Genomic DNA, 16,557 nt, shown 5'->3' on the forward strand with positions numbered 1-16,557 from the left:
GGATCTGCCGATTTTTCAAAGTATGCTTTTTAAGCGTAGCACAGCGGGTGCAGGTGTCAGCCCGATGCTCTGGACCCAAGCACTGGAGGCACCAATTGTGTGGGTCAGTGAGGGAGATCGGGCGTGCACACCGCTGGCACTTCTTAAAACCCGGTTGAGGGGGCATGAATGGAAACACGGCCTCCGCAAAATCGAACCCGGAGGCCTGTATGGTGGCAACAGGCCCCGCCGGGGCCGGCCTGAAAAAATAAGGAAAATTCGATGAGTTTTTTTTTTTGTTTTTTTTTTAAACAAAAATAAAGGGAATCCGATAAGAAAAAAGGAAAAAAAGTGAAAAAATACGCGAGCGGGAAGGCAAAAATTAGTTTTTCAACGGCCGTTGAAAACACATGCGTCTTCTTCGCTCCGCGGAAACGAAGAAACTGGGGACCACGCTCTCCTCCGTCGGGCGGGAAGCACTCGCGCATGCACGGTGCGGCCAACTAGAACTTTCTAGTTAAAAAGGTCCGTACCGGGGCTCCGTCGGTGACGTCACCCATGCGTTAAGAATATGCTGCCTGCTTGTCCTGGGATAATAAACAATACTCCGAACAGAAGTAACAACTAACATACCCAAATGCTGTTGGAAAATGCAGAGGAGAAATACCAGAAGGAAAATGTCCCCACATCTCGCCAGCTAAGCCAGCCGAGCTGTTCTTTAATTCTCCACTGCCCTAGAAAAATACTAGATTGAATTCCAAAAGGCTAAGATATGGGGACAATAATACAAAAGATGATCCAAAGTCCCTACATCCAGATTACAATGCCAGCATCTATTAGACAAGGAACTATTTAATTTTTGTAATCTAACTGGGGTCCAAAAAGCTCTATGTAACAGAAAAAAACAAGTTTGCCTCATAGACGCTGACATTGTACATCTTATTCTCCAAGACCAAATTTGTGGCCATTGAGATGCTGAAATCTGATGCTTAATCTCAATGCTCCAAATATCCCTAAGACCATTTTTAGTTTTTTTTTTAACCAAATCACTAATAGTTTTATACCATTGTGCGGCCTGGTGACCCAGAAAGTCCGCCTGAAAACATAAAAATTCCATACTGTACTGAGTATTAAGAGCTTTCCATTCCAATCATGTAGCGTTATCTTATGATACTGTGATATTTGGAATGTCCATGAAAAAAAGAGTCAGATATCAACGAGTAACAATAAACTTTTATTGATCATGACAGGAGTTGCCATCCAACATATTACTAATAACTGGAAAGATCACAGTAGACTTAATTTTAATTTCTGGTGGAATTCGTTGTGTCACTTATATAGAATGGAAAGATTACTGGTGCTAGAGTATAAAGTATAAAAGTTTTATAAAAGTATGGGAGCCATTAACAACTTTTTGTCATGATTAAATGCCATTTTTCAATTAATTATACACCACTTAGTGTTGAAAGAGGGGAAGGGTTTAATGGGAGGGTTTATGATCTTATCTTAAATAATAAAATGCTGAGTGCGCATGCGCGCTTATTACCTCAGAACAGCCTCCCTGCTCTCCACCTAGCGCTGCTTTCAAAGGGCCCGACTCCACAAGCCGGGACCGCAGCCAGCCGCCGATCGCCTCCACAACACCTCTTTCCCTCCGTCGATGGCGCCGAAGCCCCGGGTCGAGGAGAGCCCCGTGCGCATGGCAGTTCGCGTCCGATCCTTGCTGCACACCCTCCCACCGCAACACAAACCTCCGGCTTGCAGCAGTCCACAGCCGCCGATTGCCTCCACAAGCCCGCGAGGGGAGGAGGGAGAGGGCTGGGGTTGTCCCGCTGGCAGCATGGTCCTGATCCCCTTGCGCCCACTCTTCGCCCCACCCGCTGAGAGGGAGAGCGGCGCTGGCACTGGGGAGGGGGGGGGACACACACACGAGGGCTCTGCCACCAGCTCAGCTCGGCCGCTCCGTCTCTGCCGGGGCTAACAGTAGCAGCCCCCTAAGCTCCTCACCAGCCTGTCCCGCCCCCTCGAAAAGGGTTAGAGTTAGGGTTAAAGTGAAATTCTGGCCTGGGCAGCTGTAAAAGGCAGACATGTAATGAAGCACTCTTACGCTTCATGGGGGATCCGATCTGGGAAGGGAGGAAGAGAATTGGCTTGGGGGTAATAATGATGATGAGGTAAGGAAAGGGGGAGAGGAATAAGATGGAGAAAAAGGAAAAAGCAATGAAGTAGGGGAAAGGAAAGACCAGGATAAAGGGTCAGATAAGGAGAAATGAGGAAGGGATGAGAAATTAGATGGTGAGGCTGAAGGAAAAGGCAGAAATGGAACTAGGAGACAGCAATGGAAAAACTAGAAGGAGGGGGAAAAATTGAATAGGATAGTGGAAGGAAGATGGTCTGGTATGAATATTAAAAGAATGGAGACAGGCAACAGGAAATGCATTTTTAGAAGGAGAAAAGAATGTAATCGCAGAAAGCGTGGGAGGAGAAGAAAGAATGGAAACTAAGAGTTGAACCCGGAAACAGAGACAAGAATGAAATAAAAAATAAAAAGATCAATTAAAGGGCTGCTTCTGGATAAAATGAGCAGTGATGGGGTGGTGGAGGACACGGGAGGAAAAAGGAAGAGAGAAAGGGTGATGGTGGACAGCCAAGGAAAAAAAAAGAAAGAGAGAAATATAGAAAGCGGCTAAGGAGAGAGAAAAAGAAATAAAACCACACACTCACACACATATATTCTAGCACCCATTAATGTAACGGGCTATAAGACTAGTAATGAATAAAGGGCTTAGAGGGAGGGTGGGGGGAGGGTTGCATTTATATTTATAAGATACAATGATAAGAGTCAGTTCAAAGAATGGCCACCAAAATGGTCTCGGGACTCAAAGACCTCCCGTATGAAGAAAGGCTGAATAAATTGCAGCTATATTCACTTGAAGAACGTAGAGAGAGAGGAGACATGATAGAGACGTTTAAATATATCACCGGCCGTATTGAGGTGGAAGATGATATCTTCTTTTTTAAAGGCCCCTCTGCCACAAGAGGCCATCCGCTGAAAATCAGGGGTGGGAAATTTCATGGCGACACCAGGAAGTTCTTCTTCACCGAAAGGGTGGTCGATCGTTGGAATGAACTTCCACCTCAGGTGATTCAGGCCAGCAGCGTGAAGGATTTTAAAAGGAAATGGGATACACATGTGGGATCTCTAGGGGGGTAAATTCAAGGGGGTAGGGTTGTTGGAGTGGGCAGACTTGATGGGCTATGGCCCTTTTCTGCCGTCATCTTCTATGTTTCTAAGATGTTCAAGTGCTCTAATTAATAGTTTTATTATGAATTCTGTACACTTGATGAAAGTTTAAAAATGAATAAAGAATTAAAAAAAAAAAAATACTAGAACCCGCAGCAAAAAACAAAACTGCCCGTGCAACAGCACCAACACACCAAAAACAGACAGGGTGGGTGCCTCTACTGGTCTAGAGAAGCTAAAAGACAGTAAATTAGCAGGTAAGAACCTAATTTCTCCTTCTTTAGCACTCTCCAGACCAGTAGAGGTTAATCTTTACGAATGGGACGTACCAAAGCAGTCCCTCACACAGGCGGGACCCCCGAAGGGCTGGCAACAAAACACACACACCGAACACCGTGTCCCGACGCGCCAAAACATCTACCCGAAAGTGTCTGACAAAGGAATACAAGGACAAGGAAGACCAAACCGCAGCCTTACAAATGTCCACGGGAGGCACGAGCGATGACTTAGCCCAAGAAGCCGCCTGACCCCGAGTGAAATGAGCTTTGAGAAACTCTGGAACGGGCTTCTGCCTCAGAAGAGAAGCGTGCAATAGTAGCCTTAGAAGCGCCAGCCCCCCTACGAGGACCAGTCAGAAGGACAAAGAGATGATCTTATTTCCTGATCTCCTGGGTCTGCTGCACATAAGAGCGAAGGACCCGACCAACATCTAACTTGCGCAGCTGTCTTTGCTCAGAAGAGCCCTCCCGACTACCCAACACCGGGAGGACCACAGATTGATTGACATGAAAAGGAGAAACTACTTTCGGCAGAAAAAGAAGGAACAGGCTTCAAGACAACCTGCTCCCTAGAAAACTCCAAGAAGGGAGCCCTACAAGAGAAAACCTGTAGCTCAGAAACACGCCTAGCGGAAGAAATGTCCACCAAAAAGTCAGAGTAAGGTCCTTCAAAGAGCAGCCGCCCAACAGTTCGAAGGGTGGGTGCACCAGAATAGAGAGAACCAGACTGAGATTCCAAGAGGGAACAGAGGGCCACACGGGAGGCCTGAGCAACTTGGCCACCCGCAAAAAGCGAATCACATCAGGAATGGCTGTCAAACGCTGACCTGTCACAAACCCCCGAAAGGCTGACAAGGCCACAAACTGAACCCGGAGAGAGGATCAAGCCAGACCTCTAGCCAGGCCATCTTGCAAGAACTCTAGGATGTTAGGCAAAGAAACGCAAAAAGAGACCACTCCCCGCACCACCTCTCAAAGAGGCGCCAAACCCACACAGAAGCCTGAGAGGTAGAAAGTCTCAAGGACCCCAAGAGTGTAGAGATCACCTTATCTGAATACCCCTTCTTACCAAGGCGACTCCTTTCAAAAGCCAAGCCATAAGACAGAAGGGAGACGGGTTGAACATGGGAATGGGACCCTGCATCAGAAGGTCGTCCAAGAGAGGTAGAGTGTCACCAGATCCGCGTACCACGGATGTCAAGGCCAATCCGGAGCCACCAGAACCACCAGACCCAGATGGCGAACAAAGCGGAGAAGAACTGTGCCCACTAATGGCCATGGAGGGAAATGCACACAGCCCCTCTGTTGGCCATGGTTGAACCAGAGCATCCAGTCCCTCGGCCGGTCCATCCCTGTGACGACTGAAGAAGCGGAACACCTCAGCATTGCCACTCGTGGCCATCAGGTCCATCAGGGGCTGACCCCAAGCCTGCACTATCAACTGAAAAGCCACGGAGCTGAGACACAACTCTCTGGGATCTAAGATGTGACGACTGAGGAAGTCCGCCTGAACATTCTCCACCCCGGATATGTGAGAGGCCGCAAGAGGTCCAGAAGGTGCAACTCCACCCAAAGCATGAGCCGAGCCGCCTTCTGCGCCACCCGAGCGCTCTTGGTGCCCCAACAATTGACATAAGCCACCACCGTGGCATTGTCAGACGGACTTTGACCGACTTGCCCATCAAGCGGAAGGCTAACAGAGCCAGACGGACGGCTCTGGTCTCCAACTCGTTGATCGACCAGGACGCCTCCTCCATGGACAGAGACACTGAGCCCCCACCCAACCGAGGAGACTGGCATCTGTGAGAAGCACCGTCCACTGCGATAGATCCAGACTCACCCTCTGGAATAGATGAGAGGTCTGGAGCCACCAATGAAGACTGCAGCGCGCCAAGCCTCGCAGAGGGACAGGGACATCCAAACTGTGCCTCTGGGGTGACCACCCCCGGAGCAGAGCATACTGAAGAGATCACATGTGGGCCCGCGCCCACCTCACCACATCCAGGAACGCTGCCATCGACCCCAAGACTTGGAGGAAATCCTGTGCCCGAGGACACCAAAAGAAGGCAAATCTGAGATTGCAATTTGCTTACCCGGGCCTCTAGAAGGAAGACCTTCCCCAATAGCCTTGCTTGATTTAGGGGGCAAGGCTTACTGCTGAGGCTCCTCTAAAAAAATGTGGGGAGGTGGAGGAAGTGGGGGGAGGGACCCCGCTCGTGACCCGCCGGGTTTGACACCCCCGAGGTCGGACGAACCCCCAAACAGAGTCCGCCCAAGCTCCGTCCGGCTAAAAACAGGGACAATAAACCCCCTAAACAAATTCCAACAGCCCTACCAAGGGAGATGGGTACAGATCACTCAACACCTGCTGGAGACTGAAAGAAGACTGAGGGAAATAGAGAGGAGGGGCTAGGATATACTGTCCCAAAGTTTTGTTTTCAGTCTCCACCTGCTGGTCATGATTAGATATATACCCATTCGTAAAGTTAACCTCTACTGGTCTGGAGAGTGCTAAAGAAAGTGGATTTACAAGAAAGAAGATTAGCAAAGATAAGAGCCTAATCTTTCGTTCTTGTACAATTATTCTGGGACAGTGATATGTAACAGAATCATTAAAAGAATCCTGCTTGACTGCCACATCTATCCTGTAAAACTTGGTGAATGTATCAACAAGTGGACATGGAGAAGCTGCAAACAAGCTATTTGGTCCCTTTACCTCTGACTGCAGTAGGGATTTCCTGCTCATGTGCTCCATGTGGACAGCATGCTGCCAGAACCCATGAGAGTTATTTTAATGTTTCACTGAGTTATTCTATTTTGAATCTTTTACTTGTGACATGTCCAATCTAGCCAAGCAGATAAGACAGACTGGGGAAGCGTGTAGAGTGCACAGAAAGGAACTTCCAGTGGTGTCTGGGCTTTAGAAGAATGAATCTCTGTCCCTGGAACTGGCTGTATTATTCTGGCTACTAACCCTTGTACAGGCATGTTCAGCTATACCTACCTCTCCCATGACTGCAATAGGTGTCTCCCCTTTAGCCTGAGCCACACGGTGCTCTATCAGATAGTACATGTATTCATCGTAGAGAAGACGGATGAGATGGAAGGATCCAAAGCTTGCAGCGCTGCGCAGAGTCAGATCTCGAATCACCATGGAGCTAACAGAGAAACCCAAGGAGTCTACATTGCTTAGAAAATCAAAGACATGTTGAACAAAGCAAAAGAACAGGGATGTGAAGTGAAATACCTGTAAAAAGACCATTTCAGCAGAAAAAGTTTGGCTGCTTTGGGAAAGCTGGGATTTCCCTGGTAGGGCTTCAGAATCTGGTTCACTACTCCATCCAGCCAAGCTGCCCACTGTTCCAGAGAGTTCTGCTGCTGTAGTGTCATCTTAAAATCCTGCTCCAGGCGCTGGACTACCCTGTCCTCACAGCGGCACACCCAGGAGGCCTGTTCCTGAGAGAAGAAAGCAGCACAGCTAAGAACGATTACCTTTACCACACACTTAGCACTACAGCTGGGGCTATGCTCTAACACTCAATTAAATAATTTCCACAATAATGTTCTAAACCATCTGTCTGATGTTCAAGGCCCAGTTCAAAGCCCATCTTTTCGAGAGTGCTTTCAACTACTCTCACCTCACCATCTTCAACCCTATGTCATGTCTGTCTATCCAAGTTAGCGCTCTTCCGAGCAGGGACAGTCTATTAAATGTCAAAATGTACAGCCCTATGTATGCCTTTCAGCGCTATGTAAGTGATAAATAGTAGTAGTAGTAATTATCATGTTATAATGTGAATAGTCTTCATATATTTATGATATTTAAAAGATTTACCATTTATTTTCAAGCTTCTTGAATTGGAGAAAAAGCCTCAGGGCACGGCTCAGGACTACTCCAGTCCTTGCAAACCTTTCTGTGCCTCTTCATAGACATAAAATCCCCCCAAAAGAACAGCCTAATAGTCACTGAAGGCTTTTCCTCCAATTCAAGAAGCTTGAAAATAAATAGATCATCTACATATCATAAATAGAGGAAGATTATTCACATTATAACATGATAATTAATATATTTACATTGATAGTAGACTGAGAACATTACATTATCTAGGGTTCCACATGTTTCGGATTTATAGCTATGCTCTATCACCCTTGAGAGTGGTTTTAGGGAATCTCAGCTGAGGTTGTTACTAAACAATTCCAGAAAAGCAGCACTCATCTCTTGACTGCTCCATTAGACATAAGTAGGAAGCAAGAGATGTTCCCTGTACCTGTACATTGGCAAAGTCCACACGGTTCAGGTCACTCAGCATCTGGCTGATCTGTGCCGTATTCTGGAGGACAGCACGGGCTGCTTGTGCTAGGTGGTTCAGGGAGGTATACCGTCGCAGGGTCTGAGCAAATGCACTTGCTGCTGCAACCTGCAAGACACACACCATGCACAAGGCTGGTGACTTCAGACAGACAAAGAGACACGACACATCTAGGCAGCAAACAGCAGGGAGGAATGGCCAGCTGTTATCTGTGTAAGTCTGAGTCAGAGTTGTCTTGAGCTGCTTTGGAGAGACCTTTTCTCTGGCTATGGTAATAAAGGGAATGGTATTTATTTCATACCCGGGGCAATGGAGGATTAAGTGACTTGCTCAGTAGCGCTCAGCTCTACCACGAGGTCATTCCTATTCCCAGAATTCCAAGATTCCAGTCTTCCATAGGCGAGAACTGCTTTCAGTGCTGTGGGATCTTGCATCCTTTTCTTCCTTTGAAGAGTCACTCCACTCTCCTTACTAGGCCGTAGACCCACTGCAGCCATTACATTCATCTGTGACTGGAGGAATATCTGTCCAAAATGCAAGGCTTCCATCCTGTAGGACCTGCAGCAGTGTGTTCCAGGAGACAGCTTAGACCAACAGGCACCACACAAAACATGGGCTGGTCCCAAGCCCCTATAGCTACAACTATGGCTTGTGGATCCAGAAATGATAGTTGAAATAAATAGTATGTCGGCCCAGTTCAGTTCAATTTTTGAAAGAAATAAATGAGGTAAGGAGAAATTAGGTTCTTACCTGCTAATTTACTTTCTTTTAGCTTCTACAGACCGGTAGAAGTTAAATCTTACAAGTGGGTATATATCCAAATCATGACCAGCAGGTGGAGACTGAAACAAAACTGTGGAATAGTACATAAGAGATACCTTCCCCTATTCCTATCAGTTTGCCAAATAACCAAGCAGAACTAAGAACGGGAAACTGAAATAAACAATACTCTGAACAGGAGTAATAATTAACATACCCAAATGCTGTTGGGAAATTCAGTGGAGAGATCCCAGAAAGAAAATGTCCCCACAGCTCGCCAGCCGAGCCACAGCCGCTGTTCTTTAATTCTCCCCGGCCCTAGAAAAATACTAGAACTCGCAGAAAAACCAAACTCTGCCCGCGCAACAGCTACAAGAACACGACAACAGACAGGGTGAGGACCTCTACCAGTCTGGAGAAGCTAAAAGAAAGTAAATTAGCAGGTAAGAACCTAGTTTCTCCCTCTTTAGCACTCTCCAGACCGGTAGAGGTTAATCTTACAAGTGGGATGTACCAAAGCAGTCCCCATCATGGGTGGGACCCCGAAGGGCTGACACCAGAATACGCTCACCGAATACCGCGTCCCGACGTGCCTGAACATCTACCTGGTAGTGTCTGACAAATGAATGCAAGGAAGACCAAACCGCAGTCTTATAAATGTCCACTGGAGGCACGAGTGAAGACTCAGCCCAAGAAGCTGTCTGACCCCGAGTAGAATGAGCCTTGAGAAATTCTGGAACAGGCTTTTTCTGAAGTAGATACGCGGAATCAATAGTCTCCTTGATCCAGCGAGCAATAGTAGCCTTAGGAGCGCCATCTCCCGTATGAGGACTCGCTAGAAGAACAAAGAGATGATCTGATTTCCTGATCTCCTGGGTCCTCTGCATATAAGAGCGAAGAACCGGACCGACATCTAACTTGTGCAACTGCTTCTGCTCAGAAGAGCCCTCTCAACTACCCAACACCGGGAGGACCACTGACTGTTTGACATGAAAAGGATAAACTACCTTTGGCAGAAAGGCCTCAAGACAACCCGCTCCCTAGAAAACTCCAAGAAAGGAGCCCTACAAGAGAAAGCCTGCAGCTCTGAAACACGTCTAGCAGAAGTAAAGGCCACCAAGAAGACCGCTTCAAGAGTTAGATCCTTAAAAGAGCAGGCGCTCAACGGTTCAAAGAGAGGGCACACTAGCACTGAAAGAACCAGATTCAGATCCCAAGATGGAACAGAGGGTCATATGGGAGGCTTGAGCAATTTGGCCGCCCACAAGAAGCGAATCACATCAGGAATGGCAGTCAAACGCTGACCTTTCAACAACCCACGAAAGGCTGACGGCCGCAAGCTGAAGTCGGAGAGAAGACCAAGCCAGTCCCCTATCCAGGCCATCCTGCAAGAACTCTGTTAGGCAGGGAAGCGCAAAAAGAGACCACTCCACGCACAGCACACCACTCCTCAACTATACAAGCCTGAGAGGTAGAAAGCCTCTGCGACCCCAAGAGATCACTTTATCTGAATACCCCTTCTTACCTAGGCGACACCTTTCAAGAGCCAAGCCATAAGATAGAAGGGACCAAGATAGAACATGGGAATGGGAACCTGCGTCAGAAGGTCATCCAACAGAGGCAGAGGAAGAGGATCCGCCACCAGATGCCTCACCAGATCCATGTACCACGGACGCCAATGCCAATCCGGAGCCACTAGATCCACGAGACCCGGATGGCGAATGATGTGAAGAACTCTGCCCATTAATGGCCACGGAGGGAACACATACAACAGCCCCTCCGTTGGCCATGGTTGAACCAGAGCATCCAGGCCCTCAGCTAGCCAGTCCCTGCGACGACTGAAGAAACGGGGCAGTTTGGCATTGACACTCAGGACCATCAGATCCATCAGGGGCTGACCCCAAGACTGCACTATCAACTGAAAGGCCACCGGGCTTAGACACTACCTGAACATTCTTCACTTCAGGCTATGTGAGAGACCGAGATGTCCTGAAGGTGTGACTCTGCCCAGACCATGAGCAGAGTCGCCTCCTGCGCTACCTGAGTGCTCTTGGTGACTCCCTGACGAGTGACGTAAGCCACCGTCGTGGCATTATCCGACAGAACTCTGATTAACTTGCCCGACAAGAAGGAGCGGAAGGCTAACAGCGCCAGACGGACGGCTCTGGTCTCTAACACATTGATTGACCAGGATGCTTCCTCTGTGGACCAAGTGCCCTGAGCTGAGTGACCTAGACACTCAGCCCCCTAACCGAGACTGGCATCCGTGAGAAGTACCATCCACTGTGGTTAGAAACATAGAAACATAGAAATTGACGGCAGAAAAGGGCCGCGGCCCATCAAGTCTGCCCATACCAATGACCCACTCCCTGACTTTTACTCCCCTAGAGATCCCACGTGGATATCCCATTTTCTCTTAAAATCTGACACGTTGTTGGCCTCAATTACTTGCTGAGGTAGCTCGTTCCAATGATCGACCACCCTTTCGGTGAAGAAGTATTTCCTGGCATCACCATGAAATTTCCCTCCCTTGACTTTCAGCGAGTGCCCTCTGGTGACCGAGGGCCCTGTAAGACAGAAGATATCATCCTTCACCTCTATACGTCCCGTAATATACTTAAAGGTCTCAATCATGTCTCCCCTCTCTCTTCGTTCCTCCAGACTCGTCCCTTGAACAAGAGGAGAGGTCTGGAGCCAATGAAAACTGTAGCACGCTAAACCTCACAGATGAACAGGGAGATCCAAACAGCCTCTGGGGCGACCATCTCCGGAGCAGAGCAAACTGAAGAGGTAGCATGTGGGCCCGCGCCCACCTCACTACGTCTAGGGAAGCCACCATCAACCCCAAGACTTGGAGGAAATCCTGTGCCCGAGGACACCAGGACGCCATAAGGAGGCAAAACTGAGATTGCAATTTGCTTACCCTGGCCTCTGGAAGGAAGACCTTCCCCAAGGAGGTGTCGAACAGAACCCCAAGGTACTCCAGATGCTGAGATGGGACCAACAGACTCTTGGAAAGGTTGACCACCCAGCCCAGCAACTGAAGAAACTTCACCACCTGAGCCGTAACCCAGGTGCTCTCCTGCAACGACTTCACCTGAATCAACCAGTCGTCCCAGTAGGGATGCACCAGAATGCCCTCTGCCGCGATGACCACCATAACCTTGGTGAACGTCCGGGGAGCCATGGCCAGACCAAAGGGAAGCGCACAGAACTGATAGTGCTGACCTAAGATCGCAAAGTGAAGGAAGCGTTGATGGGAGGCCCAAATGGGCACATGCAAGAAGGCCTCAACCACAATGCAGCAATCCTCACTCAACAGGATCCGATATAGGATGACAAAAGGGCTCATAAAGCCATTGACATCAATTCAAAAAATGCAAGAAGGCCTCTGTCAGATCAAGAGAAGTCAGGAACTCCCCCGGCTGAACCGCTAGAATGACAGACCGCAGTGTTTCCATGCGAAAAGAGGGAATTCTGAGAGCCCTGTTGACCTCTTTTAAATCTAGGATGGGCCGAAAGGTTTCCTCCTTCTTGGGCACCACAAAGTAAATGGAGTACCTGCAGGTGCCGTATTCCTGAGGGGGCACTGGCACAACTGCTTTGAGATCTAGCAAGCGTTGAAGGGTCCTCTCCAAAAAAAAAAAAAAAAAAGACCCCCTGAAAGCTTAGTTTTGGATATGGCATCCACCGACCAAACGCGAAGCCACAAGGTACGTCGCGCGGCCACTCCAAAAGCCATAGACTTAGCCGACGTTCGCACCAAGTCATAGAGAGCATCCAAGAGGAATGAGGCAGCCATCTCAATCTTTGCCACCTCCTGATCCACTAAGGAGCAGTCATCAGACTCATGATCCAGGAAATGCTCGGCCCACCGAAATACGGCACGAGCCACCAGCCCCCACCCCCTCAAATAGCTGCCTGGACCCCCAAGGCAGAGACATCAAAATTCTGCTTAAGAATGGTCTCCAACTTATACTCCGCAGAGTCCCCTAAGGCAGAACCGCCCTCAACAGGCACGGTATGCCGCTTAGAAATCGCTGAGACCACCACGTCCATCACTGGGGAATTTAAAGTAGCCCTATCCCCCACTGGGAGCCATGATGCGTGCTAACTGAAACTGCGCCTCCGGCGTAGTTCCACCGCTCCAGTACAATATCCCGAAAATCCTGATGCATAGGAATCCTGATGGATAGGAAAAGAACAGTACGGATCCCTTTAAGAAGAGGTTCCCCCACACACGGGTCTCCGGTGGCACTCCTTTAAAACGCAGAACTGATGAGACCTGCTGAATCAGCTCATCTGAAAAAACTGCTCCATGGACGCCTCGTCGCCAGAAGGCGGGAAACCCAACACTCCGCTGCAAGCGGCCATCCCCTCGGGAGGATCCTGGAATTCCTAAAAAGGGTCCAGGTCATCATCCAGGCCAACACGCTCCTCTGACCTCCCAATCTGCAACCCAAGCCACCTGTGGGCGCTTGGATGAGGGAGGAAGAAGCGGGAGGCAAAGCCACAGGGGGTGCGGAGGGAAACCCCCCCCTGAGCGCACATGGGACCCCCAACCGCCTGAAAATAGGCTCTGCAGAAAGAAAAGATTAAATCGGGGGAAAAAACCCCCAGGGGTCTCAAGGGACTCGCTGCCACAGCAGGGGACCTAACTGAAACCTGCCCCTGTTTTTCCAATACATGGGGAAGGTCACCTGAGTTTGCAGACAAAATGGAGGGGCCTGTCTGTTAAAATGGCGAAGTTCCCGCCAAAAATTACTCCTCCAGGGCCTGTAGCAGCTGGGAAGCCTGAACTGACCCAGCCGCTAAAGCAGGCAAGCCAGCATCAGCTGTTAACAAAAATCAGCTGAGTGGGAATCCCTCCAGGCTTCCCCACTGCTCCCTGCCGACTCGCAAGGCACTAAGGCCGGGGAGCTCTGGACGCCCGCAGCCACTACCAACAGAACTCCATGACCACACCAGCCCAAACAGCTGATTTCAGGCTGGCTGCGAGTGCCTTGCGTCTGGACTAAATTGTGCACCTCTTCCCCTGGGAAGTGCTCAATTGCTCCATATGCGACCTAGCTAGAATAAAAGTGCCGGTTAGTCAAAAAATACAGTAATTTACAGCATAGTTAAAGGGAAAGCAACCCTTCAGACCGGCACTACCTCAGGATTTTTTTTTTCCAGAACAGACTCCACAGGCTCTCAAAGCAATATGCCTTTCTTGAATTAGGGGCAAGTCTTACTGCTGAGGCTCCTCTAAACAAATGTGGGGAGGTGGAGGAAAGGTGGGAGGGACCCAGCATGAGACCCGTTGGGTTTGACACCCTCGAGGTTGGACGGACCCACAAACAGGGCCCACCCAAGCTCAATCCGGCCAGAAATAGGGACTAGAAACCCTAAACAAATTCTAACAGCCCTACCAAGGGAGATGGGTACAGCTCACTCACACCTGCTGGAGACTGAAGAAGACTGATAGGAATAGGGGAAGGTATCTCTTATGTACTATTCCACAGTTTTGTTTCAGTCTCCACCTGCTGGTCATGATGAGATATATACCCACTTGTAAAATTTAACCTCTACCGGTCTGGAGAGTGCTAAAGAAACTGTATTTTTTTCTTTGTTTGGTTTGGAGGAGGGGAGGAGCATAAAGGGGGGGATCCGCGAACAATTTGAGAAGGTGAGGGACAATGTCCTCTCAGCAGCTATTACTAGAAAACACATTGACTGTAGAACCACAACTGTGCAGCTACTTGTGGTACCATCTTGATTTCTCAGAGCTCTAAGAACTACTCCTAATTAGCATGTTGGAAGTGATACAGAGTAATAGAGAAAAGGGCACTACAGGGAGTGGCACAGTAGAAAGAGCAGAGAATGGGTAGACCTAAGTACTGATGGAATGATGGGTGGGATAGATAGACTTAGAGAAGTTGTGAGGAGACAGCACAAAGCAGTGTAACGACACTTGGGTTCTTACTTTAACACGAACCATCTCTTCTGGGATATTCATCATGGCACTGCTGAGCCAGCTCTCCAAACTCTTTGCAAAATTGCGGACGGCTTGAGTCAAGGCACCTGAAAGAATCAGGATGAGACCTTACTGCCTGCATGCTTTTGAACCTGTTTTGTAAGCTGATATGCCTGTTGCTGTCCATTCACTTCAGCTGAATGAAATTCTCCTGTCAGTTTGGATTCTTTGGACTTTCCCTGTCCCTACTCCCCTTATCCTCTCCTAGTGCACTCACTTGGTATGGGCCGCAGCACATCAGGGATAAGGATCTCCACCAGCCCCTGGTACAGGCTGTTATCACAGTCTTTTGTCCACTTCAGCACTGGTTCATACTTTGAGAGAATCACCAAGGAGTCCTTAGGAAGTCGTTTCTCTGCCTCGTCATGTCTGCATACAGAGAGTTGGGAATAATCGGTGAGATAAAGGGTCTGTCTCTCTCTCTCTCTCTGACATCCCCCTCACCCCCTCAGGGAAAACAGACATAGTTTGAAGTAAGGTATCTTTGAAGAATACTATAAAAACAGGGAAGAGGCTGCAGTAAAAGCAAAAGTAAGCCAGGTGCCTATAAGGGAACAACAGACAGAGATCCCGTGGACACACTGATACCAGGATACATATTATATTGTATCACAATGAGAAGGGGTTGATGCACCTTAAAACAAGGGACTGAATTAAACAGCAGAAATATTCTGCAGGAAACAGATTGCAATTGATAGACAGAAAAGTGTTGGGGGACATACTACCATCCAGAATGAATAGATGATGACATGCTAGCAAAACTTAGGAGAGACAACACTCTAATAATAAATATAAGGAGTGATTTCAATTACCACCAAAAATGGAAAAATAAAGGTGGTTATATATATCCAAGTACTTATTTTCTATCTGGGCCAATTGAGGATTAAGTGACTTGCCCAGGGTCACAAGGAGCAGCGCTAGGATTAATCCCAGAACCTCAGGATGAACCACAAAAATATTTTGTTCTGACTGACTATACACAAATAAGTACCTGTGCTATTACTTCAATATGTAAAAACGTACTCAAAACCAAGGGACAGAGATCTCAGTATGCAGAGCTTACCTTTTGAAGTCTTTTCGCAGGATTAGTGCAAACAAAGGTCTTACATTGCTCCCTTATAATGCCCAAAATTCTTGCAAAGTGGAGAAAAAGACCAGACTACTACTTCCTCTGGGCCAAAAACCCGCATTTGACAATGAACTCTAGTGTCTCATATGACTAATACAAGATTAAAAACCCAAACAGGAGTAAAACAGCACACACCTAGACAATCCTGAACATATAGTAGAATGTGTAGATCGGGTCAAACTGAATAATCAGAAATACAAAAGCAGTGAAGAAAACCCCTCGGTGCTACTAGACAGCACAGCACAGAGTACTGTATTTTTAATCATTGTTTGTATAAAGTTATTAACGTATGTAAATCGCCTAGAACTTTGCGGTAGGGCGGTATATAAATAAATAATAATAATTATTATTATTATTAGAAGTAAGAGAAATGAAGCACCAAACTAGTCAAACAACAGTTAACCAAGTAGTCAGTTAGCATCAACACTACTAAGTTCAGTTATGGTATTACTGACTTTCATGTATCCAGACTGCCAACTTTTTAGAATTTTTAGAATTTGATTAGAAGGGAAAGGGGGGGGAACATATTTCTGAATAATACACAATATATTAATACTTGATTGTATAATATGAAATATGGAAAGAATTTGAATTTGCATTTAAAATTTATTCATGTATATTTGATTAGAAGGGAGGGGAGGGGATAATATTTTATTAACTAAGAAGTATATAAATTTAGATTTCTGAAATATTAATATGAATATTATATTAATTTTTCTAAATGAAATGTTAACTTAAATATTAATATATGAGCTTATCAAGTATGTATATTTAAAATTATTATTAAATTTATGTCATTCACTTGATGTAACATATGAAAATGAATAAAGATTTACAAAGCA

General features: G+C 47.4%; 1 protein-coding gene across 10 annotated transcripts in view; it reads right to left on the reverse strand.

The window, feature by feature from the left end:
* RFX1 (regulatory factor X1) overlaps positions 1-16,557 on the reverse strand; it is a 155,275-nt gene that overhangs the window by 14,524 nt on the left and 124,194 nt on the right. For 9 of the 10 annotated variants that reach the window (XM_033923957.1, XM_033923960.1, XM_033923959.1 and 6 more), the window contains 5 exons: positions 14,804-14,955; positions 14,536-14,633; positions 7,770-7,919; positions 6,749-6,957; positions 6,506-6,659 (listed from right to left, as the gene is read on the reverse strand). In XM_033923957.1, the coding sequence (XP_033779848.1) occupies positions 6,506-6,659; positions 6,749-6,957; positions 7,770-7,919; positions 14,536-14,633; positions 14,804-14,955 (763 nt within the window). The remainder of the gene's footprint in view (positions 1-6,505; positions 6,660-6,748; positions 6,958-7,769; positions 7,920-14,535; positions 14,634-14,803; positions 14,956-16,557) is intronic. The other variant, XM_033923958.1, reaches the window with a different exon arrangement.

This window comes from Geotrypetes seraphini, chromosome 16, assembly GCF_902459505.1.
Source record: "Geotrypetes seraphini chromosome 16, aGeoSer1.1, whole genome shotgun sequence".
In the NCBI taxonomy this organism is placed as follows: domain Eukaryota; kingdom Metazoa; phylum Chordata; class Amphibia; order Gymnophiona; family Dermophiidae; genus Geotrypetes; species Geotrypetes seraphini.